The sequence below is a fragment of the Centrocercus urophasianus genome, unplaced genomic scaffold, assembly GCF_019232065.1.
Source record: "Centrocercus urophasianus isolate 14NV4802_14NV808 unplaced genomic scaffold, USGS_Curo_1.0 seq_5, whole genome shotgun sequence".
In the NCBI taxonomy this organism is placed as follows: Eukaryota; Metazoa; Chordata; class Aves; order Galliformes; family Phasianidae; genus Centrocercus; species Centrocercus urophasianus.
The window spans coordinates 8,551,408-8,577,971 of NW_024885088.1; the positions used below are offsets into that span (position 1 = coordinate 8,551,408).

Below are 26,564 nucleotides of genomic sequence, written 5' to 3' on the forward strand. Positions count from 1 at the left end.
ATCTGTTCAGGCCAGTGAAATATAGACTGCATGAGCAACATTTTCCTAGCAATACCACCATCATGGCAGCTGTGAATCACTGGGCCACTTCACTGGAGTAAACTCATGAGTGTAGCATGCAGACCCTTATTCATTGGTGCCAAAAATGCAAAAATATATTTCCTTTTACAGAAGTAATTAATACTTATATTCTCCTGAATTATGCAAAGCAATCCCTTCTATTTCTCTGTCTGAGAAGATGGAAGCTTTCTGCTTTGTTTTACTTCTTGTTGTCTGTTATTGTTTTTAATTGATCTCTTTCAACCTTAATCCTCTCAGCAATACCTCATATCTATGATGCAGTTTGTGGAATTGCCTAATTTTCCTCCATTTTAAGTGTTCTCATACTGTAATGCCGTAAAATCTGCATATTATCATGCAAATTAACAAGTTCTGGTAATCCTTTTAGAGAAGGCTGGTATTCTGTTAAACTCTTGGCCTCACTATTCACCATATTGCACTGATCTTTCTCAGAAAAACAAGAAAAAGGGAGAAGAAAAAATAAAAACACTGACATCTGGTTAATATACTGTAATTTGAATGCCTCAAAATTTTTTCATGTCATGGGAGAAAAGAGAAAGTAACCTTTCTAGGCCATTTTTTAAATCTTTGTGCTTTCTGGGTCAGCCACCTTCAGTTAGTTAGACACCTGACCTTGATCCTGCCAGTGAGCAAGCATGAACTTGGCCTTTAATAGGCTCCTAAAAGAGCTGTTAATGCCAACAGGTGTTCTCAGAGTAAGGCATCTTGAGTAGGTTGATGGAGAGCAGTAGCTGATCTTCAGCACTGCTGGGTCACAGCATACGTATTCAAAGCTTTGGAAGATTCATCTTTCACATCAGCAGAGAGCTCAGGAAAGCGTTAGCATTACCGAGCAATTAGGAGTACTGTTTTCTCTCCTGCATGTGTTCCTTAATGAAATGCCATGCTGCATAGTGCCTGCTGCAGAAAGTTGGCCTTTCTTAATTCTTCCTTGCTGAAGACTGTGGTGCCCCACTAAAAGGAGAACTACCATGGCTTCTTTAAAAACCTGTCATAAGACACTGGTTTTTACCAAACTTATATAATTGTTTTTCTCAAATTATTTTGTCTTCACTGAAAACGTCTCCTAAGGAAGAAGCTAAGCCCTTGGTATTTTACATTGTTTGATTGTTCTTTTATCTTTCAGCTGTGCTCCTTCCAAAGATGTGCAGTTTATCCTTTCTTGGGAGGTTTTTGTGGTATTAAGAAATCCTGAATGAAAGAATGGGCAGAAATCACTTTCAACCATAAATTCTTTAATTTAAGGGCAGAGAGAATTACAGATGCCAAAGCTTAAGTGGGCAGAAGTGGGGAAAGAGAGACTTTTAAAAAACGTTCATATCATATTGAGATTAATTCTGGAAGTGTTGTTTTCACAACAAGAGGTTGACAGTGTAAATTGAAATCAGATATTACTTTCATAAATGGGAACTGCCTAACTGTATAACTATAAAATAAGAAAAAATCAGCAAATTCCAGAGTGAAATTCTCCTCTGCTAATAGCAGCACAAACACTCTGCAGAACCTGAGTCCTTTTTTTGAGGATTAAAGTGAAAATAGCAGCTGTCTTTCTGCAGTGATTTATTTATTCCCTTTCGTCCAAGGCTGTGGTGTCACCATTGGAATGTGTTAGAATACTCAGGAAGGCAGAACGCAGTATTACTGATTTTGCTCCACTTACTTAGTACTGGACATAGACCATCAAACATTTTTTCCTCACTATAATTGTCACAGTTTCTGCATTATTTCTGACTTGGGTAGAATTTTCATACAAACCCATCAGTGCAGTATACCAGCCTACTTCTATCCCTGAAATCTATCTTGGATGGACAGACAGCTTCCAAAAAGGAAAGACAGAACAATGCTAAGGCCTTATGAAGTTATTAGGGATTTATTGTACATTGTCTTTATGAATTAATGAGAATTTAGAGATTATTTTATTGCTAAACTGTAGAATCAGCATTATCTTTATGTTAGGCATTCCTTGAGCTACAGGAGGAAGCATAGAATAAGCTGCATTTGTCTCGTCCTTAAATCTTCTTGCACTTTCCTGTGAAGAACTGATAAGTCTGAAACCTTCAGATTTCATAAAAGAGGCAATAGACTTTGATTAAACAGCTGCTCCTGTTTAATGAACTGAATGTTCTTGTGATCCAGAAGGTTTCCAAAGGGTGTGCTGATTTGTGAGCTTCCATTTAGAAAATGACTTACTCCTCTAGTGGAATTCAGTGAATCATTGGAGGGAGTGAATCTCTATAGTTTTTGAGTAATGTGTAGTAGTAGACAACACCTAACAGAATGCTCAGAAATGGAAGAGGATATTACCTGCAAGCAGAGGAGATGGGTTTAGGCAGAACATATCAGTCTGAATTTGAATCAAGTTGGCCCTGCAGAAATACTCGTCTGTTTATATACACTATGACTGAAATAGAGGAAGGGTTGATATATTCTTTCTTTACCTTTGCATTATTTTTGCCAGAGTAAAACAGGTACTTAGTAATTCTTACTGAGAGGAGTTTTTTACTCTCTTCGCAATAAAATAAACAAGCAATTGTTCTTAAAATTCTTAAAAGATAACTTCAGTCTTGCATCTTCTGAGAACTCTTCCATAGGCACTGGAGAGATCAAAGTTAAGACAATCTCCAGGAAAACGAGACAGTAATAGTAAAGAGATATGCAAACTCAATATTACTAGTGAGTAAGTTATGCAGCAGAGGAAACAACCAAATAAATCAGAGCTACTGAAAAGTCAGCTGGTCCGTCTTCTTACCCTGAAACAGACCTAGCTATTTCCTGCCTTTCCTGGCAGTGCTTATCTTGGCAGTTCATAAATAAAAAAGCGGTATCCCGCAGCTTCCACCAGTGATTTGTTCCAGCACTTAGTCATTTCTGTCTGTGGGCTGATTACCTTTGAAATGTGGTTATCCTTTGAAAACTAGACTCTATATATAGAGTCAGATTCCACTCACTCTCTATTCTTGTTATTCTTTCTGCCCTTGTTGTTGTTGGCTCTCTGCCCCCAAAATGGAGGTCTTAACTGTTACTATTATTTCAGTTGTAGTTGTGCAAAGAAAATGATGCTAGCTGGAAACACAAAACCTTTAGAACAGACATTCATAGTTTTGCTCAATTCAAAATTCAATGATTTTTTCAAATTGTACTGTAACAAATTCACATAATCCTTTGAAATTCAAGATTCTACACCTTTGCCTTTGAGGTTAACCAAATAAAAGGTTACGAAGCGGAACTTGTAGTAGCTGCCTGTTTTCAGGTATCAAGCAGAACCTCACCCAGAATCTTATCAGTGACTCAGAGCTAATTATTAAAGTGTAATTAATTTACAAAGTAAAAATGGGAACTGAGGAAATTGCCATTTTTACACGGATGCTTTTCATGTGGTAACAGTACTGGTTTCCTATTCCTTTCAGAAAGGCTGTTCATAGTTATCTTGCAGGGTACCTGCTCTCTTCGGTCAATGCTAATTTTGGACCAGTCATCCAGCAAACAGTGTATGAAAATGTAGGAATCTTTTTACTGAATGGAATGTATAGTCTTGTCATTCTGCAAAAGACTGGAAAGAAAATGAGCGTTTGAAAGAGCTAATGAAACAGTCATTAAAAAAAATGACTTGAAAGGCCAGCTAGCTGCACATTTGTCCAGTCATGCAACTTGAGCAGTAAGGTTTCTCACTGTTCCCTTTTTTGCATATCAAGGAGAACTCCCATGGTACTTATTTTAATGAATGAAGAGTGCAAATTGGAAAATGGCATTTAAGGAAGAGGATGAGCTGGAGCATGATCTTCTATTCTCAAGCTGTCTGTAGAGCAATGAAGAAATTGTATGAAACAAATAGTTTATAGGCTTCCCAACTCCAAATTTTGCCCTCCTCCTCCTTAGCTTCCTTTGTGGTTTGTGGTTGTCCCTGAGGTCAAATAAAAACTGGTTGCAAGGAGATGTGGAGATACAGAAATTTCAGTGGCTGCCCCAAGAAATGAGTGGTTTAGATAAGATTCATTCATCTCTTCAAGGCACTGCATTCCCTCCTGCAATTTTTTTTGTTTGTTTGTTTGCTTTCCTGTGAAGTTTTTCCTTGGAAGGAAACATGTGAATTAACTATTTTGTCATCTTGCTTGTATGTTGTCTCTGAAAGAATGGGGAGGGGGAATTCTCTTTCATGTCAATATCATTGCCTGACATAATCAGACTGGCTACTAATCAAAGTGATTTCAATAGCCTAATTCTATACATTATCTCTGTGCTTCAAGGTCTTTGACAGGGTTCGAGAAGATTGCCCTAATTTCCATGAGAAGATTAAGCCTATTAATGCTGAACTCACTCAGCCCAAGTTGGCCATCAGTGCTGAAGATGAGGAGGAGCTTCTGACCCGGGTCAATATTGTCTTCCACTGTGCAGCAACAGTACGCTTTGATGAACCCCTGAAGTATGTTCTGCTTTCTGTGTTTGCTAATCATTATTCAGAATGCACAGTGGTTCATATTACAGTATTCAGTACATCTCTTGAATAGCTGCAATAATCTTTGTTTAGATTTTCATGCAGCATGTAGTCCTGCACTTATCGTACATTTCCTAAATGCTCTAAAAATGTCATGTACGTGTGTACTTCAGAAGTGAAGTAACTTGGCAGATTTCCATGGGAACAGAAGGAAATATGACAAGCTTGGATTGTAAAATAGTAAGAGAGTAAATAATGACCTAAAATGTGTAGAGAAAAGTGTTTTAGAACAAGAGGGAAATGTTTTGGCAGAACTAGCTGGAGACAGCTTGAAACGAAATTGTGTCATGTGTATCTCTAAAGCTAGTTAGTGTTAATGGCCTTTATTTGTCAATGAATAACTGAAGATGGAAATAAGATTATGTTTAACAAAATAGCCTTTCACAAGATTTAAAATACCCAATATTCAGAGTAATTAACTGTTCAAAATAGATACACAATTTCTGAAACAGCTCCCTTGGGACAGCCTTTTCAGAGAAGGCTTTCCATTTAAAAAGAAAAAGTAAGCATAATAAATGGGATATGTAAGTGCTTCTGTGCAAATAATTTAGATCAGCAAGCTGAAGTGGCTGATTTGGATTGCCAGATCTTCCCAGTTTCATGAAAAATCCTAGAGCCATGAGAATAGAAAACGCAATTATTGATATTCTATCTTCATTTGCTCCTTTGCAGGCTAAACAGATAGCCACCCTGTCCACCATAAGTAGCTGCTTTTTGCAACTAATTAGAGAATCCAACAGAAAGGAAGCAATTCCATTTATAAAAGCATCTCAAGCTGTAACAAGCAAAGCACTATTCTGCATTAATATCCATAAATGTTCTTGAATTGATAGAGGAATGATTACACTACAAAAATGCACCACAGTGACATATAACATCAAAGAGAAACTACAACTTTTAATAAGGGAGATAGCTAGAAGGAAATTAAAAGAAAAAGCTTAAATAGTCCTCTGCTTCGAGGCAGTGTAGAGGCTATATGAAGACTGATTGTATCTGATCTGTCAAAATCTCCATATGAAGACAAGCAAAATTCACTATGATTAAATGACAGAATGTTTGAAGATGTTAGACGGAAATGAGCCTTGTCTGAATGAGAAGTCTAGCAAATTCGATGTGATACAAAGGCGGTGTTATCAAGATACTAGAAAAGATGTGACTAAATGAATTATTGGCATCAATATGGAGGAATTAGGGAATTCTCCAGATGCAGTTATTGAGGGCAGAAATCTGAGAAACTGTTATATTTAAATATTAGTAGATGCAGTTTTAATATAAATTGAAAAAAAAAACCTATAAAAAATAAAAAAACTAAAGAGCCACGGATAATATTCCCATACAAGGATAAAGGAACTCTTTCCCATTAGGAATTCATGCTGAGTCTGCACTTGGAGTGCAATTGTATTCATCCCATCTTAGAAAGATTACAGTGCAATAGAAATGTACATGAAAAAGCAACTTTAATGTGAAAGGAAACTAAAGTAGAAATATTCTAATATTCTACAAGAGAGACAAGTAACGAGAAAATAGAAATCTATACAAAATACTATCACTTAATAGCACCATGTTATTAAAATTGGTATCTCTGGGTTGAGATACTGTGATCCAAACATTAATCATAACCTTAGCTTCTGCCTTCATTCATCTGGACTATTTGCAGTTTCACTTCAGTGACTGTATAATTAATTTCTTTAGCGTACCCTTTACTGGACAACATTATACATAGTCTCTTATGTTTGTTGTGCTGAAACCTTCTAATTCAGGGCTGAACAGATTGCAAATTCCTTAGCCTTTTCCATTCTGTATGGGAAAGTGCAACAAAGTTGAGTGTTTCTTCACTGAGATACAGCAAGTATGCAGTGTGGATCCTTCAAGGTCAGACTTGTTAGCCAGGATGCTTTCTGTCTTCTTTTTTAATCAATCTTTTCCCCATTCCTTGACAATTTGTTATCTCTCAGTGTGGCCTCTTTCAGTATCAACCTGTATTTCTGGGCTCAAGGACTCTTTGCTGAACCCTTGCATGTGTCTGGTTTAGCAATGGCCACCTAAGGAGAAAGCTGAGTGCAGACCAAAGAAATTGCAGCAACTCAGTGGTCATGTATATTGGAAATATTTGTTCCAAGAGAAGGTGGCAAGTAGTATGTCAGATTTAGACATGTTACTGAAATGTTACCTGTGAAACTTCAAACTGAGTAAAAATATTTCAGTTGCATCCTGTGGCTAGATCAGTGGATCTCTCTGAAGGTTATTTTAGATGTTGCTGTTTGATACTTTCAACTCCTTTCAGTGCAATGGGAGCATATGCTACATACAAACTGGTAAAACCATAAAGAAACCTAGGCCAGCCCTCAGAGGTGATAAAGAATGTGACTGGAGTTTAGAAAAACAACTTTGAGAACAAATAAAACCACATTGTGAATGAAAAGATCAGCATTGTGACCAGCAGCTGTCAAGCTACTACACCATTTATAATGATTTTGTTTGAACACATTCTGGTCAAATGTGCTGTTACCTGTGACTCCTTCCCGTATTTGTTTTTTATTTGTCAGGAAGAAGGGTTTGGATTTGATAAATTCTTCCCAGTGAAATGCATTTTGTTTCTTTCCCTGCCCTCTTTAGACATGCCTTGCAACTGAATGCAATGGGCACACAGAGGCTTCTAGAACTGGCCCAGCAGATGCAGAAGCTGGAAGCTTTCATCCACATCTCCACTGCCTATGCAAACTGTGTGCGGAAGTGCATAGATGAAATCATCTACCCACCTCCAGCTGAACCCAAGAAGCTTTTTGATTTAGTAGAGTAAGTAGAAACAACTCATTTGGCTGAGCTTACCAATACTTTCCCAAATACAAAAGAATTATAAAGCAACATAAAACATACTTGATAAGTCTGTCATTTCAGTTACTCCTACATTTTTTCACACACCATTTCTAAAAAGACATAGTGATTTCATTAGAGTCCAGCGCTAAATTATACATGAGTGCATTGCTACCAGGAATGAAGTTGTGCTGCTGCTTTCTGCAGTACTCAGCCCTGTTGCTAGCTTAGTGAGATCTGAAAGTTTCTGTATACCTTATAATCACTTTTTTCTCTCTACAGATTCTCAGCACTGTTTCTACGTAGTACAAAAATTCTGCTATGCTAAGCTGGAGCAATACAGATATTAGTCAGAAATAGGTTGTTTTAGAAACAATTTGGAAATGTTGCCAAGAGATACAGACCCCCCAAGGGCTGCAGCCAAGCCTGCTGAGTTCATCCTGTAAGGGCTACTTTCCTCTGGATAACTCTCTTCAAATAAGCTGCTAGGCCATCCACAGAAGCAGGACTGTTCTCTGTTGAGAACCATAGTTCAATCACAGTGAATATTTAGGAATTTGATGAAACAACAAAAAGGTATGTTAAATTTCATTTGCCAAAATGAAGACTGATTACTAAAAATAACAAAATGTGCTGATAAAAGTCCCAGGAAGCCTTATCTTTAAAGTTTTCCTACAGATGTAACTTTGTTTTCATTTATTTAACAGTGTTATTCCATCTGTGTGACATAAGCAACTAACCTATGAACTACCAACCCAGAGAGCTGGTATAAATTCTTTCTTCTTGAGTCTTGCCAAAAGAAATAATTTCACAAAGTGCTACTCCACAAAACTTAGTAAAAATCAGTGTTTTCTTTTTCAGTTCTTCCAGTAACCCTGGTCTTGGATGTGTTTACTTCCAGTTAATAGTTATTTGTCATTTATCAGAGCACGATAAGTATGTAAGAAATGCCTTATTACATTAGTGTTGGACTGCCTGGCCCACTACATTGCCCTCAACAGTGGCAAAGCTTTCAAGGTAACTGCACAGGCCTGGGCACAGTGATGCATTCCCCTTGTAGTCTCCCAGAAACCAGAACCAATGAATCACAGAATCATAGAATGACTTGGGTTGTAAGGGACTTCAAGGATCATCAGGTTCCAATCCCTCCAGCACATTCCCCTTTGTCCTATTAGTATCTACCCATGTAAAAAGCTGATTTTCTTCCTGTTTATAATCTCCCTTTAAATACTGGAAGGCTATAATGAGGTGTCCCTGGAGCCTTCTCTCCTCCAGACTGAACAAACCCAGCTTCTTCAGCCTGTCTTCCTGGAAGAGGTGCTCCAGCCCTCTGATGATCTTTCTGGCACTTCTGGATCCTCTCCAAAAACCTGGAATCTTTCCTTGTGTTGGGGACTGCAGACCTAGATGCAGCACTCCAGATGGGGCCTCATGAGGGCAGAGTAGAGAGGGACAATCACCTCCATTGCGCTGCTGGCACCCCTCTTCTGGTGCAGTCCAGGATACCATTGGTCTTCTGTGCAGCAAGCTCATTGTAATCTGATGTAACACTCCTCATTGCAAGAAGGGTGTTGCATCCTATGATTTTTAATTCCATTTTTGAATTCATTAATTTTTTTAATCCCTTTTTGAAATTTCTTGTACTCTGCTTCTGCAACTCCTCTTTGGTAATAAGTAAGTTCTCAAATTCTACTAACTACAGTGTGAAGATGAGCTTTCTTTTATCTGTTTCAAAGTGCCATCCGCATGGTTTCATTTCATGTCCTGAAGTTATAGCACAGGAGTATATGCAGCATTTGCCCTATTCAGGGCTAACGTGGAACTCTCAGCTGTGCTCCCAAGAGCTCTTGCTGAGTGGTGGCTGCCAGCCCTGAGTTCAGCAACCTCTAAGAACAGTTTAGCCTGCTTTTCCCTAAATACATTACCTTACATTTATCTGCAGCGAAGCTCAGCTGCAACTTTTTGCCTGGTGACTCGGTTTTATAATGTCCAATGGAGTTCATCACTGTCAATATTATATATCACTGCTCCTAAAAGCTTACCACCACTTGTGACTTCAGAAACAATTAGTGTTGATGGCTCAGATAAAAAGACTCCAGCAAAGCATTCTGAACATTAATCTTTAACATGTAGAATTGCCTAGCTAACCCAGAGGTTGCTACTTCAGCTGCTTCAGATAAGATAGTAAGAATTAATTTATTGTAGTTTGTATACACAGCAAAGAGAAAGATATTTAAAAGACGGGTTGAGTGACAGAGGTTGGGGTCTCAAATAAGTTCTTCAATGTGTTTTTCTTTGTAGTATGTTTGGTTGTTGTTTCTTAGTCATGTTATAAGAGACTTTTTTTCCTTGCTTTTTTGCTTGGATTTTTGGTTTGTTTTACAGTTTTTCCTGTGTTTTTACTCCAGAAGTTAACCACCTTCTGGTACTTCTACTGAGATAAAATTCACAGCATGCCCTCAGCTAGAATAGTATCTGTTTCTTTACAGTGTTTGCAGGTGCAAGTATAATGGCTCAGTGTGAAGACAATCACAGCCCTCAAAGGCATTGAATTAAGGTGGGCCTCAGTGAAAATAACTGCCTTCAGGGTAATTGGTTTAGAAATTGAAAATCAAAGGCAATGTGTGAGGGAGATGCATGGAGGAGCAGGAAGCAGAAGCTCCCTGGGATGTTGGGAGGTAAGATAAGGAAGAGAAGGGCAGTACAGAACAAGTGCTGTGAATTTTTAACTCATTGAGAAAGTTCAAGTAGAAGAGAATGCAGCAGAAACTGTGATCCCACAACTGAACTAAGTTCAGTGTTATTTTTGCCCATATAATTGGTATCTACTTATGATTTTGTATTCAGGTGAAATTCATGTACAATTCCAACTGTTACTTTTTCTGTTCTTTTGCTGCTGTTATATCCCTGCTTTCTTATATTTTTATACTTTACCTGCATGTAAAACTTCAGGTTTAATCTGAGCAAATCAGAAGTCATTCTTCTAAGTGCTGTCAGGCCATTAGGGGAAACATATAATCTGACACATCAAGCAAAGTTTGCCTTAATCTGAAGCTGACGGAAATCAGCTTTGAAGGGTATGCTGAGGTAAGGAACACAGCACACAGTGAAGTGTGGGCTGAAGCAAAACTGTTATTATTATTGTATTGCAGAAAATGTAGGTCTGTCACCACTTACAAGAGAGTGTCGTATTAACGGAAAGGGATTAACGCAGTAAACTATGTTTTCCTATGATAGAGTTATTTAGTGCTTGTTTGTGGTGGAAGAAGAGGCTACTTATTTTTTTATCAGCATTTCTTTTGTTCTATGGAGCAATTGCAGCAGTGAGCAAAAGCAGTTGCTTTATGATTTAGAATTTCAGATTCTTCAAAGTAGGTCACTGAAGGACTGAAAACAGTTTGCCTTGCTGAACTGTCAGCTCAGCGCGTCTGTGATTGCAATGCTGGCAGATCAAATCACCTGGTAGGACAGTGCTCTTGGGGCACACATAAGCATGCTCCTAGTGGTGAACACTTAAAGTAATGCAGAAGCTTGTCTGGAAGGACGAGGGAAAGGAGAAATTGCTTCTTCTACACCTGTTTTTGCTTTCTGAGGACTCCTAACCTGTATGTCTTGTTTTAAATATGTGTAATGTATTTATACAAAAACAAAAAAACAACCTCATATTCAGCTCTATCTGAGCTCCTGACTCATTCTAGTCTTCCTCCGGGCGCTGCAGAAATAGATTTCTCCTTTTGGAAGACAATTAATTAATTGCTTGACAGATTTAGACAATGTCAGTTTAGCTGTGGCCCTGAAGAGGCTGTGATTGTCTAAACAGGCTTTGTAAATTGAGCCAGTATTGTGTGCTACTTATAGCCCTATAGTTTAGTTCAGTTTAGTTTAACTTTTCTTGTGCTCAATTTTTCTGCCTTATTTCTGAGACATGGTAATAATGGTTTCAAAGGAAAATATTTGTGCCTGCAGAGGTTGATGTTTTTTTCAGTTGTATAAGAAGTTTCATTTCTAGATGCTAAAAATGACAGATTATTTTTAACTAGTTCTAAAACTTAAAGATTGACTGAAATCAACCCTTCTTTGGACACTGTTTGACAGTTACAATGATTCAGTGTTTTCTCACACAAAAATCTTGATGCAGTATAATAAGCTGTAAATAGTCAGAGCCATCTGAAAAGCACTATGCCATGATCAGGTATTTGCACATCCAAGTTGATGTGATCAAGTAATTTGCCAGGCACGACAATCTCCACCTCATTACCGTTTGAAATTCAAGATAAGGAGAGGTGAAATGAGGATCTGCAGACAACAGTATCCTTGCAATGCCCCTGTGAAAAGTACATGCAGTTAGTCTGAACTGTAAGTCCATTGACTTAATTACAAATTGGATTATGGGAGTTAATCTTTGATTCTGTGGTGCAGCATCAGGCTGTTGGAAATCTGTCCTGGATTGGCAGCAGTGTGTGAGGGCTCTGGAAGTACAGCCAGTTCCTGTAATTCTGGCAGGACCGGGGAAGCACTGCTGGTGTGCCAGGAGGAAGCCTTTGAGTCTTAGATTCTCACTGCAGCACTGCAGTGGTAAGGGCCACATTTTTAAAGGTGCATGCATCACTACCTGAATACCTTACTAAGATTACTCGGTGGATGTCATGTTTGTTTTTGTTTTTTTTTTTTTTTCTCTACTTTTTTTCTATTAAAAGTAGCTAACACTGGCAATTTCCTAATTTTCTGTGTGAACAAGCCAGTGGAAAACCAGTAGAAAAGAACATCTAACACTGTAAATCGCGCAAGTGGAATATTATTGCTGCAGTATACAATTACAACTTTTGAAATCTTTTCAGTTTAGTAACTCAAGGTTATCAAGAATAGCCTGAATTATACATGGGTGTATATACAGAGTCTGCTGACTGTGCATGACTGTTATCTAGCCAGAGTACCAGACTGGAAGGCTCCATCAGACTAATTGTAGACCAGTTACAGCTAGAAAACAGACTGCAGAGAAACATAAAGCAAATGAGATTGCTTCACAATGAAATAGCATGGACATCTGTAGCTCAGCTGGACATCCCAGCAGGATGTTCAACAGGATGATTTTGTACTTCCTAGACAAAAGTAACTTTATCCTACAGACCTATTAAACTAAATCCAAATCTTGTCACTTCTTGCTTTGTGTTATATGGCTTTGACTTACTTATCCTTTTCAGGAGAGGATTCCTGTCTTAACTGGTCTTTTCTTACCTATGTATACATCCTTCTTGTTTTTTATAGGTGGTTGGATGAATCTATCATTCAAGACATCACACCCAAGCTTCTTGGGGACTGGCCCAACACTTACACCTACACCAAAGCCTTGTCTGAATACCTAATTCAGCAAGAGAAAGGAAATTTGAACATCGCTATCATTAGGCCGTCCATCGTGGGAGCTAGTTGGCACGAGCCTTTTCCAGTAAGCATTAATCCACAGCAATTCCCTACTGAGAATACTTTAATGCAGCTGCATACACTCTGCCAGTATCCTCTTGAGAAACAAGTGTTCCAGTTTAAGGAAAGCATGTGAGAGAGGTAGGGGACCTATGCTGAAGTAAAACAGCAAGTGTTTAACATCTCTGGAAATACTTTTGTCTATGAGTGGAAGGAACATACTTAAAACAAAGAGATGGTATCTTTTCCTTCTTTAGAAATTAGTTGAAGTAATCGGATTGGTCTCAATGGCATCTGTGTTATTGGATACGCAACATGCTGACGGTTTTTATTAAGTATGACAGCACCAAGACACTGTAGTGCTTTAAAGCCAGAGTTTCTTTCTGTAGCTGAGTTACTTTAGGAAAGGAGTGGCTTCTATAAACATGGTTTGGTTGTGTTGTTGATGGGTAGACAGTATGAGGTATCATGCAAAGCATATTTTCATTCTGGTTAGCTTCCTGACAACTGTCCCAGATGGGTTGGTAGCTGTCTTAACTGTTTTCTCATTCCTTCTCAATTTAAACCTTAGCACTATAGCCCTTTCAGCATTCTGAAACCTGTATAAGCAACCTATCATCCTTTTTTTGCAGGGTTGGATTGACAGCTTCAATGGGACAAGTGGAATATTTGTTGCGGTATGTTTAGTTACTGTTTAATGTTCTCTTAAAGTGGAGCTAGCTACTAAAGACACTCTAAAGCCCCATTGCGAAACTGTGTGCAAAAAAGATTATAGAAACTTCCTGAATTTGGTTGAAAGAGGTCATGCTCCTGCCATGAATCCACATGCCCATGGCACATAACATCTAAGCTGTACTCAGAAAAGGACATTTTGAAAGAGTATGCATGTTGCAGTGTGGACTGTAGTATTCAGGGTTTTAGAAAATTTTGTGAGGAGTGGCATAAAATGCATCCCTGAAAATAGGTGTAATTCACAAGTGGCAGAGATTGAATCATGTAACAGAATCTCAATTTCCTGACTTTCCATCTCACTAAAGAGGAAAAAAGTCAGCAAGCACTAATAGAAATCAAGCTGATCTGATAAAGAAATTCCAAACTTTCCGATGTTGGAAGTAATTTAAAACATTAAAGTTAAACTCTCTACTATATACTAAACATCCACTTCATTTATGTGTTAATAATCATCATAAGCTGCTCTGAATATAGATGTTTGCAGCACATCCATCAAACTTATTGGTTTTGAATCCCGACCTCGAAAAGATCTTTAGTCTGCCTATTAAAATGGGATAATTGATCACACAGTGTTCTCTAGTGGGCATATATTCACAGCAGCTGAAAATTTACAGCAGAGCTTGACTGGCTGCTTTGGGTCTTTTTAATTGCTTGCAATTTCCCTTGAAAAGACAGCAGTAGGAACAACAACAAAAGTACAATCATAGTCATGTTGCATGTTAAGGTTTTAATGTCTAATCATAACTGTGGTTCAGTTTAGTACAGCAGAAGTTAACTGCACACCATGGGTTTGAGGAGTGTGTTTGGAATCATGTGGGAAAGCTTGCATGGTTGCGTGTATCTCTGCCAGCTGCACCAACAGTAAGATGCAACAGCTCAGGAGCCTTAACTCATGAAGATCGAATCAGTGTCATAAGCAGTATCCTACTTGCAAGCTGTGAAATAAAACAAACCCATCTAATTGTATAAAGGAAGAAAAAGAGAACAAAATAACCCACATAAACACCTCCCAAACAGGGGATGTGATGGACCCTTTTACAGTGAAGTCAAAAATGACATGATTTACAAGGTAATATCAGGTCTTAAATGTTTTTTCATCACACCTTTCTTTTCATTTAGATTTCAGGAGACTGTTTTGCACAACCAGGCACTTCCTATTTAGTTTTAGTAGTAAAACTTGATCTTTCAGAGCTGGAGAACTATTTCATGATTGAACAGGAAATTTTCAGGTTCCATGGTGAAACCTAACTTGCAAGAGTTAGGTTGGGAAAAAAAACAAACAAACAAACAAAAAAAAAACAATTGCTATAAAATTTCCTCTGCCCTGATTTTTATAAATGTTCTTGGGTTTTCGGTGTATATCATCTGTACTTTTACCTGTGTATCTCCCTCAAATTAACACTGAACTAAATTGTTAGAGGTTTTTTACTTCTTTTCTTCAGTTGTGCTCTTATCCTCATAGCTTATTTCAGGAGGTTTTCAGTTTCTACATCAAACTCAATCACATTTTATTTCCCCTGTACTAGATAAATGCAAGCTTTGCTTTCCTGTTGAGATTTCTTTTTTAAATTGCTTTGTTCTATGTTCTGTCATTTCGTCACAAATTTTCTTTATTTACAAATTGTCCTGTTTGATTAAGGCTGCCACATTTCCAGCTGTTCCTTTGAGTCTCTCCCAGCCATGTCTCTCCTGTGGAACCTCCAAAAACTAATTGGTCATTAGGGAAACTCCTTTGTAAGCATTCAGTTTAAAAATATGTACTTTGGGGAGCTAGCCCCTGACAAATGCACTTCTAGCAAAAGCAAAGATCTTACAGTTCTTGCCTTCTCTTTTGTATTTTCATATTAATTTCCTGAGTTTCCTTTTAAACCGGGAAGCTTCAGGGCATGGGCCACATCTTACCTGTGTATTTGTCTGTAACAGGCAGAGCTTTGGAAAAGAATAAAGTATGAATATATCCAAAGGAAAGCAGTAAACTTTTAAAAATGGTTATCAGCTTCATTTCCAAAGCAACTACTATCTTTAAAAGACATTCAGACCTCTGTCTGCCTGGTTCATTTAAGAAAATGGAACTTCAGTGGAAATTTTATTTCAGTATATTCAATTTTACATTGAGTGCATTCCTTTTACATTGAGTTAACTAAAAGTCATTGATTTTCTCATTGTGTGCAGCACATGTCATCATGCTTCAGGCTTTCTGTGAAAATACTGAACAGTGAGATGCACATGAGATCTATGTTTGTTTTACCAGAAACCAGCCAGCTTCTGTAGCAGGTGCTTGAAAAATGTTAAAGTTAAGGTCTGCCCATGCTCTAAACCAATGAAATCTTGCAGTAGCTTACTGTCAGTGACTGCTTTTCTTTGTCCCACAGGCAGGAAAGGGCATTCTAAGGACCGTCATTGCTAACAATGAAGCGGTGGCTGATATGATTCCAGTTGACGTTGTCATCAACCTCACCCTTGCGGCTGGGTGGTACACTGCTGTGCACAGGTGGGAAGGCACTCCTGTTTCTGCCAGGCTGGAGCATATATTGCTTGGCTCTGGACTTTAAAGAGAACCTAAAGAGAAGCTAACTGAAGGCCTGCGTAAGAGCCATGTTGGCTCATTATCTGATTCACATTTCCTTGCCCACAGCTGGCAAGAATGAGGAGCAGAGTGGAAGTACTTAAGGCAGATTTCAGTGTTAGGCAACCTCTCAGTCTGCAGGCCATACTTGTTTCTCAGTAAAATGTAAGCTCCTTTGACAGGTCTCTCCTGGAAGTTACTTTTATGAAGTTTAGAATTTGTACTGCAATATCTTAGTAGCTTTTTTTTTTGTCTCCTCATGCAGCTATATTGAGTTGCTTTTCAGTTGGCTTCTAGAGTTTTCTTGGTAAAAATGCTCTGTATATTTTCGTTGAAAAATACTGCTCAAATATATTGTAAGCTCATACGATAGGGAAGATGATATAAAATCCCTATTCTTTGCTTCATCGAGAAGGGTATATGTAAATTACACTAAGGTTTTAAGATCTACACACATGCCCATTAAAGCCTCCAGATTGAGCGTTACATCCTGTCCAAAAAGCTGAAGAAGAAGAAAAGCATATGCTGTTGAAAAGTTTATCAGCACCATAGACATCCTGGGTCTGGCTATAGTCAGAGAAATGCCATTATTTGTAACAGTTTATTGGCAAAAGACACATGTTTTTTAATTTTGATCCTGTGCAAGTATTTGTTAGGCTAAATGAGCAGTTGCAGAACTTGATTTAAAGCTTTGTCTTGCTGGGCAAGACCCCAAGGTTAGTAAGCTGTAAGACAAAACATAATATCCTGAGCCTTCTGTAAATTTGTTTTCACTGAGTTTCACATGTAAATGCTGTCACGAAGGATAGTGTGTATGGCTTTAATTTTCTTAAATCATCTAATTAGAAGTAGAAAGTGAGTGTCCTTCAGGGCAGATGACATTCATTACTAGCAGAAATTAGATTCTGAATCTTAGCAGAGAATTGCAATCTGCACTACATAGTGTAGAAACCCTACAGAACTCTACACTTGACCAACAACACTCACTCAGCTGGAGTGTGGAAAAAGGAAAAACATCAAAAGATAGATCCTCTTTACTGGATGCTGGAAAGATGCGAAAGTTTTCTTTATTCATCTTTAATGAGCCTGTACCCACTGGTGTAAGTGAACGTCTGTGCTTTTGCATCAGCACAGTTTGTATGAGACTGTTGTGTGGCCCAGCACTAGCTGCATTTTTGTATGGTCTCATATTAATGGATTTAGTCATGCACAAGTTGTGAATATTGAGTTCTGCAGTCCAGAAGTGCACAGAAAGACCATCTTATGTTTAAGACATCATTGCATTTCTGCTTAGTAATTCAAAGTTATAGACCATAATTTCAGAGCTCAACATATCTGCTAGTCTTAATCATCCCTAGAAGTCTACTATATTTCAGGTAGTATTGAACAATTAAATGACATGATTTCAAAGCGTTAATTAAAATATATATATAGATCTGCTCAGTAGCCAAATGCAGTTGTCAAATTTTAATGTGTGAGATTTCCTGTTTCAGGAGTTCTGTCTCCTGGTATCTTCATTCATGGAAGTTTTGAAAAGAGTTTCCACATAGGCAGCACATCCAGGCTATGAGCACCACAGACAACCTAGAAAGAATGAGTTGCTGAGTCCTATTCAAGGCCACATTTCACCTCTTTTAGCATATTGGCTGCAGCTGCTAATGTAGAATAAAAAACTGCTATATTCGTAGTGTTTCTTGCACCATTGGCAAAGCAGATTTAGATTAAAAAATCCGTTTGACTAATCCTTGACCTATATCAAAGCAAGACATAAAACTCCACGATCTGTGCTTAGTTCCACACAAAAAAAAAAACAGGAAAGCTTTATTTGGTACTAAAATGAAGATGTTGCTGAAATTGATTGACTTTTAATCATCACCTTGGCAAATAGAGTTCAAAGCAGTACAGATCATATGTATTAAGTAAATTATTGGAAAATATATAGTTTGTCACTGATGTTGGCTTGGGCTAACATTCAGTATGCTAAAAAAAAACTTAAAAAATCTTACAGTTGTTAGTTTGCATGTTTTCCTTATTGTTTTAATAGTTTTTGCTAAGTGATCAGCTATGGCTGATTCGTCTTAAGACTCATCTGTCTTTAACAGCTTCATTTGCTCTCCAGTATCTGAATGAATCTTTTTAAAGCTTCACAATTTATACTGTATTTTCATAGTTATGAAAAATTACCTCCTCTGTATTTTTTTAATGAGCTAATGTTATTGTTTCTTGGGCTGTTAGTGTTCCTGCTCCATTAATAAATCTTCGGGTGCTTTTCTTCACATGTGAAAATAATATTTCTTTCTCTTTTCCAGACCAAAAAACATGTTGGTGTACAACTGTACAACAGGCGGAATCAATCCTTTCTTCTGGGGAGAAATGGGTAAGATCTATTTAAAACCAGAATTATGTCAACTATCAAAAGCATTACTTGGCCAAGCTTTGAAAAGGTGCTTTCCTACATTTAAGTAACATTCAAATTCTGTCATTCAAACTGTATGTGAGAGGCCCAACTGTAGTTAGCGAGGGTCCCAGGAGCAAAAGTTCCCAGTGATGAGCATTCAGCTCAGGAAAGCATTTATTTGATTTTCAGTGTGAGCATAATCACATAGCAGCCCCACAAAGTACATGCTTTGCTGAACTGAGATATTAACATGATGGAAAAGTGAATAGAGAACCAGTCCTTTGGTTCTAGAAGAAACAACTCTACATACTGTAAGTGGTAATCTTCCTTTTCTGATTGCTGGGGGTTGTTGGATTTGGGATGGTTTTTAGAGGTCTTTTTTTTTTTTTTTTTTGTGCTTTGAAATCACATGGGGAACCTTGAGATCTAATCTTACATCCTTATAAAGGAAGCTCTAACCTTCAGAAATCATAAGACAAGAATATTGAGACGGTAGCCTTTCCTCTTCACTCTGTGCAGAACAGTTTAAATAGATATCGTTATAGATACCTGAGAAGGGAAACCTCAAAATGATAAATATGCCTTTTGATAGTAAATGTTGCCAGTGAAAGAATTCAAATGATTTTCATGGCTCTTCTTCAAGTGGATGTGCTTCTGAGGCAGGTGTGAAAGATAGGAAGACACGTTGTAACACCTTTTCAGTGGTAAACTGACACACAAGCTAAGTAACAGAATTTGGCCTAGCTGCATACTGCGAAATACTATGTATAATTAATACACCAATAAAGAGATGTACTCTTTAGAGGCCTGATTTGCCTCTATTATACTATCATTCACTTCTTTGCACTTAAAATACAGTGATATTTCTCTCAGCCTTTGCTTTCCATTATTTAACAGGCAAACTTTAAGTCAGCAGGGAAATGGACCATAGCTACATTTTCAGAATAAGACAAGTCTGAAAGCATTACTACTGTCCTGCTAAGAGATTTGATCAAGTGGTCTACCAGCAAAGATGTCCAGAGTTGGCTGTGCTCTGTGAAAATTCCAGGTTCCTGACCGTTTTTTTAATATTAGATGTAATGCTGTGGTTTGTCACAGTCTGAGAAGACAGGAGAAGCTTCACAGATTGTTAGAAAATGCAGTGTCAATTGTTTACGGCCTGGTTCAGCAAGGTTCCGTGACTAGCAGGGCAGAGGGACCCACAGATCCACGCCTCTGGAAAAGGGGATAAGGGAAGAAGGATAGAGACATGTGCCCTTTCTTTGGGTAAGGGTACACCTGTCCAGGCCATGGGCAGCCAGTTTTCCCAGGAGATTACTGTGAGAGACCGTGTCAAAGGCTTTGCTGAAGTCTAGGTAGACTACGTCAACAGCCTTTTCCTTGTCTACCAGTCTGGTCACCCAGTCGTAGAAGGAGACGAGGTTGGTCAAGCACAACCTGCCTTTCATGAACCCGTGCTTGGCTGGGCCTGATTCCCTGGACACCACCCCTGTGCTATGTGATCTCACCCAAGATGATTTGCTCCATGACTTTCCCTGGTACTCTAGCAGGGCACCACCCCTGCTAGATTCTCGTACCAGCTATGTAATGAAACTATCTTCCACACACTCTTCCACTCATTCCCTAAACCCATTTTAGTAGCTCCTAGAGGTGAAGTGTTTCTCGATCACATTTTTTTGCCTGTATAACACATCTGTTTCAGAATGTCTATTTGTCTGATTTTCTCTCCAGAACACAAATGGTTCTAGAATAAAAAGCCATTTTTAGTCTTGTGAAATTGGAACCCTTTCCAATTCCAAAATTAGGAGATAAAGCACTCGTGTTCAGACAGTGGGAGGTTCATACAGAATACGGTAGGATTAACTGTTTGATGTCACGCAAAACTGGCATTTTCCTGAATTCCTTTCAGTAAGTCTCAGACTGGCCTCTCTGTCCACTTATGTTTATTTTAAAACAAAATTGCTTTCATTTCTGACTTCAAGAATTTTAAGTTTTCAGCAGTATCTGCTTGTGAATAGAGATGCTTCTCACATGAAGAGAACAGCATAACTTTAACCTATTGTCAGTACAGGTTGGGAGGTTACCTGCTGGAGAGAAGCCTTGCAGGGAAGGACCTGAGAATCCTGGTGGAAAACAGGTTGGCCACAAGCCAGCAGTGTGCCCTTGGTGGCCAAGAATGCCAATGGCATCCTGGGCTACATTAAAAGGAGCATGGCCAGCAGGTCAAGGAAGGTGATTGTCCCCCTCTGCTCTACCCTGATCAGGCGTCACTTGCAGTACTGTACCCAGTTCTGGGCTCCCCGGTACAAAAAATACAAGGATCTCCTGGTGAGAGTTCTGTAGAGAGCCACAAAGATGATAAAGGGCCTGGAGCATCTCCCCAATAAGGGTGGAACTGGTCAGTTGTTAGGTGACCAGGGTCTGTTCAGCCTTGAGAAAAGAAAACTGAGTGGGGATCTGATTAATGTTTATAAATATCTTGAATATGGAAGACAAAGGGACATGGGCAACCTCCTTTCAGCAGTCTGTGGGGAGAGGACAACAGCCATAAACTGGAGCATATCAAGTTCTGCACGGATATGCAAAAGAACTTCTTCATAGAGAGGGTGATGGAGCACGGGAACAGGCTGCCCAGAGGGGTTGTGGAGTCTCCTCTGGAGATGTTGAAGACTAACCTGAACACTTACCTGTGTAACCTGCTGTAGGGAGCCAGCTTTGCAGGGAGGTTGGACTCAATGATCTCTAGAGGTCCCTTCCAACCCCTGCAATTCAGTGATTCTGTGATAATATTGCTGCTGTTTTACTATAGTTGCATTTTCCACTAGAAGCATTATGTAACCAAAATGTGAAAAGCGTTGCTGGTCTGTGTGAATTCTGAACATGGCCAATCGTCTGACATGGCAAGAGTTGCACTTTCTGCATATAAGATTGACTTGTTCCTTCTTGCTATTCTGGCTATAGAAGTAAAAAAAAATGCCAAGAGGTAAGAGCAGCAACATCTTTAATGTGATTCCAAGAGGAAATATTCACAATCACTTACAGCTGATAACTTGATTTGTGGTGTATTAACATCAGGATTTGAATTGAGCCAAAGCCATACAAACAGTATCAAAATTATCACAATTCCAAAATATCAGTTGTTCTCGGTGAAACTGATAGGTTTCCATGAGGAAATGAAGTGACCAAAGAAGACTAGAAGAACTCAAATGTTAATAAGTAGGTGAGAACTTAGACATAAACTGTCGTTTAGTGTCTGTAAGAGAAACTTTCTTGAGGGGAAAAAGAAGCAGAGTTTATGGGATTGCTCTCCTGATCCATAAGCACTGGGGATAGAATTGGTTGCCTGTTAAATCTGCCACGGAGAAATGTCACTCTTCTATGACAAAGCTACTGATACATTTATCAGCAGCCTGTGTCTCCTCCTCTTTCCAAAGCTAGTTGCACAGCTGCTTGCTGCATTTCAGCTCTGCAAATGCCTTCCTGCAGGTTCATGGTCTCAACACATTCATTTTCACCAAGCTTTTCATATGTGCTTGCAGTATGCTGAAAGGCTCATCTGACTGGGCAAGTGATTTTTTGAAGGCAGCTTTTTTCCAACCTACCTGTTTCTCTCTCAGTTAGTTTCTGTATATATTGAGCACAATTACCATAATATTAAATGAACCCACTTCTATTAAAAAAAACTAATCCCTGTTCCCACCTGCTGCTGCTGCCAAGCTAGGGTTGCCCAGGCTCAAGGCAGAAACTTGTGGAGTTTAGAGGTAAATACTGTCTGCCTGGGTATGTTCAGGATATACTGCTTTAAGCCTGTGAGTATGCTTGGAAATACAGAAGGTAAATTTGAAGTTTTCTTCTAGAAAATTTCATTTCTATCTGGTGATAGGGAAAGAGTTTTAGTACTTCTACTTTTCATATAAGAAAAAAAATAAAAAAGAAAAAGCAGCCTGTTGGTTTTCTGATATGTTTGCAGCTTTAGCCAAGAGGCTGTTGTCCTGCAGTGAGAGAAGAATTTAAAGGACGCGTTCCCAGCCAGCCTGCTGCTTCTGCAACATCACTAGAGGACTTGGGCCTTCTTCTTACTCTCATAGACCAGCTGGTTTTCATTTGCAGCCTGCTTCAATGAGAGAACATGCTGCAAAACAAAATATTTCTATATCACACTCCACAAGATGGCTGCAAAATAACCACAGCACTGCAGTGTGGCTACATAAAACAGAAAGGAAGACAGTCAGTTCTATCTAGTGAAATGTAAAACGAGTTTCAGAACTGGCTTTCAGCCATTAAACATGCCATATAATGGGAAAAAAATTAACAGTGAACCTGCACTCAAATTAAATTGAACTATTTTAAGTCTTTGTTGTCTCAACTTTGCAACTTCGTGACTAAAGTCTTCTCCAGATCAAGTCTACTCCAGTTGCTTTCACCAAGTAAAGCAAAAATCACTACTTAAATTGCATTAATGAGCGGACTGCAGATGCTTGTGAGGACTGTCTGAATATATGACTGAAATCTGCTTATCTAAAGATGATCTGGATATTTCTGTGACTTTCAAATTCTAATCTGATTTTCTGTTTCTAACATAAGCTTTGACTGTAAACTATAATATGAGCACAGATTGCTGTCATAACTCTCAGACTCACTGGAGGGCAAATTGTTCAACTTAAAAAAAAAAAAAAAAAAAGGGAAAAAAATGGACATATTCTTTGGTTAGCTCATTGGTGCTCAAAAAGAGCAGCACCATCTGTTTGTCAGTCCCTACAATGATAGTCTTATATTCAACTACTGTTGTTCCATTAAGCCTCTCCAATATGCAAATACTCCAGTTAGTTCCAGTTAGGTGCCATTTCTGTGTCTCTGTACCATTGCAAGAGCTGGGCCCAGAATACTTCACGCTTTACCATGCAAAGTGAATGAAATGATTTCCACCCTATTGGGAGTTTTTCAAGTTAATAATGCAACAGAACTTGCTGCCTCTGTGCATCCATAGCTCATGTGAGAGCAAGCTACAGTACTTGATGTTGTAAGTCAGATGTCATTTGGAAAATCTTAATGATGGCTTTTGAGGAGTGGGACTGTACTATATAATAAATAAGCAACTTTTTCCTGACTCAGCAATATTAACTATAGTTCTTTTGGAAATTTTATAAGAAATCAAAAACGCCATCTTTGTTTTATGCTAATAGTTCAAAGTTTGCTTTCAGTGATCTGAGAATAATCTAAAGATGTTAGAACTTACCAGTTTCTTTATGTCTGCTACAAGCAAAATCAGAAATGTAGCTTCTTGGTTTGAAATGCTTTAAGGCATTTCAACTGCCTGCTTTTCTTCCATTAAATTGTTGTGTTTTGATAGGAAAGTTTAGGTTTGCCAGTGGTAAGTCTAAATGCAGCGTATTTTCTAAATAAGCAATACAGGGATTTATCTCTACTTTGCACTGGAGTGACCTCATCTCAAGTAGTGTGTAATGCCACAATATAAGAAGGACATAAAAGTATTAGAGAGCATCCAAAGAAGGGTTGTAAAGATGGTCTAGAGCACAAGATATTTAAAGAGTGGCTGAGGTCCCTTGGTTTGATCAGCCTACAAAAGAGAAAACTGAGGGGAGACCTCATCACAGCCTACAGCTTCCTCATAAGGGGGAGTTGAAGGGGCAGGCACCTATGTCTTCTCTCTAGTGATAGTGATGAGTCTAGAGGGAATGGTATGGAGCTGCCATCAGGAGAGTGTAAGGGAAAACAAATACACAGTGGGTGACTGTGCACTGGAACAGGCTCCCCAGAACAGTGATCAGAGCACCAAGCTTGCTGGAGTTCAAGGAGCATTTGGACAATGCTCTGAGAAATACTGTTTGATTTTTGGATAGTTCTGTGTAGAGCTAAGACTTGGAACCAGTGATCCTTGTAGGTCCCTTCCAACTCAGGATGTTCTATGATTCTGTGGTTCTACTAATGCCAGAAGGCACTATAGGATCATAGTGTCCAAATCCTGGTTACACGGTTCACAGAACTACAGGTTAAACACGTGAAGCACCATAATTTGGACTTTATTGCAGCATGTCATTATGACTGTGCCCTACTCATCTGAGCACCTGCTTTTAAGTAAAATGCCTGTTCTTTTACAGAGCAGTATGTCATGTCCACATTCAAAAGAAATCCACTGGAACAGGCCTTCAGAACACCCAACGCTCACTTGACATCCAACTACTTAATAAACCAGTACTGGATAACTGTTAGTCACAAGGCTCCTGCCATACTCTATGACCTGTACATGAGGCTCACAGGAAGAAAGCCCAGGTAAGAATCTGCATTCCTTCAACCATCTCCACATGCACTGCTGTTACAGAGAGCAGATCTCTAGCTTTTGAGAACTGGTCTTTCATCAATTTAGGCCTTGTCTTGAGATTATTCAAAAAGAAAAGATAATCTAGCATTCCCAACCTTTCCAGTTCCCAGAGCACAGCACAGGTTTTAAACTGAGCTCTAGACCCAAGAAAGGACAACTGCATTAAATTGGTTCTACCAAGGACCAAAGTTAGAACCACTATCACCAAAAAAAGGTGAAGAGTGCATAGTAACTGAGGATTCCTTGCTGAGAAGCACCCATGTGCCACTCAGACAATCTCTGTAGAGAGTTTTGTTGCCTACTGGGCACCCACATTTGTGACATCAAGAAGACACTACCAGGTCTGATAAAGCCAGAGGATTACTATCTGCTCCTACTCCTTCAAGTCCTGCAAAATATTAACACACACTTTTTGTCCCTTGGAAAGATGTTGAATGGGTTGTCTGCATGGATAGTGTCCTGTTCAGGACCTGGGATTCTTTGATCTTAGATGTACCTTTGAAAGACCAGGCATGTCAATGTTGGATGGGATGAAATTGACCAGGCTGGGAAAGAATGTTCAGGGTAGCAAGCTGTCTGAACTGACTAGCAGAGCTTTAAACTAGATTTGATGAAGGAAGGGGATGTACTTCTGAGTAAGAGAGGCAAGCAACGCTGACGCTTTAGGAAGTAACAAGGGAAAACCTCAAAATGTCCCACAGGAATCTGGAAAGGCTCCTCGAATAAGGTAATGCAGCTGAAGTGCCTTTAAACCAATGCACAAAGCATGGGAAATAAGCAGGAGGAGCTGGAATAATGCAATGAGAAAATACAAACTAATTGCAATCATAAGAAAATGGTGGGATGAGTCACAAAATTGGTATGCTACAACTGAGGTCTACAAAGTTTTTAGAAGAAATAGGGCAGGAGGAGCAGGATAGTTGCCCTCCATATTATGAAGTGAATGAATTGCAAAGAGCTGCCTCTGAGAAACAGCTATGATCATGATGATAGCTTGTGAGTAAAAATTACAGACTAGTCCAATAAAGGACATCTGTTGGTTGCGGTCTACTACAGCCTATGTGACCAAGGGGAGCTTGTTGACAAGGCCTTCTTGCTTCAGCTACAAGAAGCACTGCACTCTCAGGCTCTTATCCTGATGGGAGACTTCGGTCACTCATACATCTGCTAGGAAAACAGCAATGGCTGGCTGCAAACAATCCAGAAGTCTCCTGAAGTGAAGATAACTTCCAGGTCCAGGTGGTAGAGGAGCCAACAAGTAGAGTTTTGCTGTTAGGCTTTATTCTTACAAAGAAGAACTGGCTGGGGATATGTAGTTCGGGGAAAGCCTTGGCTGCAGCAACTATGAGACAGTGGAGTTCAAGATGTTGCATGAAAGAAACAAAGCAGTAAGTAGAATTGCAATGTTGTACTTCAGAAGAGCCAACTTTGACCTCTTCAAGATAACTGGAAGTATCCCGTGAGTTAGAACAATAGAAGGTAAGGGTGCCCAAGAGAGTTGGGTAACATTGAAGCACTGTTTCCTTCAAGCTCAAGATCTTTGCATCCCTGAGAAATCAAGTGAATGTGGCAGGAGACCTGCACGGATGAGCAAGGAGCTCGTGGAAAACCTCAAATGTAAGAAAGCTTAGAGAACATGGAAGAATTTGTAAAGAATATGGGATCATTGTCTGGGTCTGCAAGGATGCAACAAAGAAGGCTAAAGCCCACTTGGAATTAAAAC

The 26,564-nt window shown here is 38.9% G+C and overlaps 1 protein-coding gene across 4 annotated transcripts in view; it reads left to right on the forward strand.

Annotated features, from left to right (window-relative positions):
- Positions 1-26,564, forward strand: part of FAR2 (fatty acyl-CoA reductase 2) — a 135,469-nt gene that overhangs the window by 92,815 nt on the left and 16,090 nt on the right. For all 4 annotated transcript variants that reach the window (XM_042835031.1, XM_042835033.1, XM_042835030.1 and 1 more), the window contains 7 exons: positions 4,326-4,501; positions 7,190-7,369; positions 12,653-12,830; positions 13,438-13,482; positions 15,910-16,028; positions 18,413-18,480; positions 24,621-24,792. In XM_042835031.1, the coding sequence (XP_042690965.1) occupies positions 4,326-4,501; positions 7,190-7,369; positions 12,653-12,830; positions 13,438-13,482; positions 15,910-16,028; positions 18,413-18,480; positions 24,621-24,792 (938 nt within the window). The remainder of the gene's footprint in view (positions 1-4,325; positions 4,502-7,189; positions 7,370-12,652; positions 12,831-13,437; positions 13,483-15,909; positions 16,029-18,412; positions 18,481-24,620; positions 24,793-26,564) is intronic.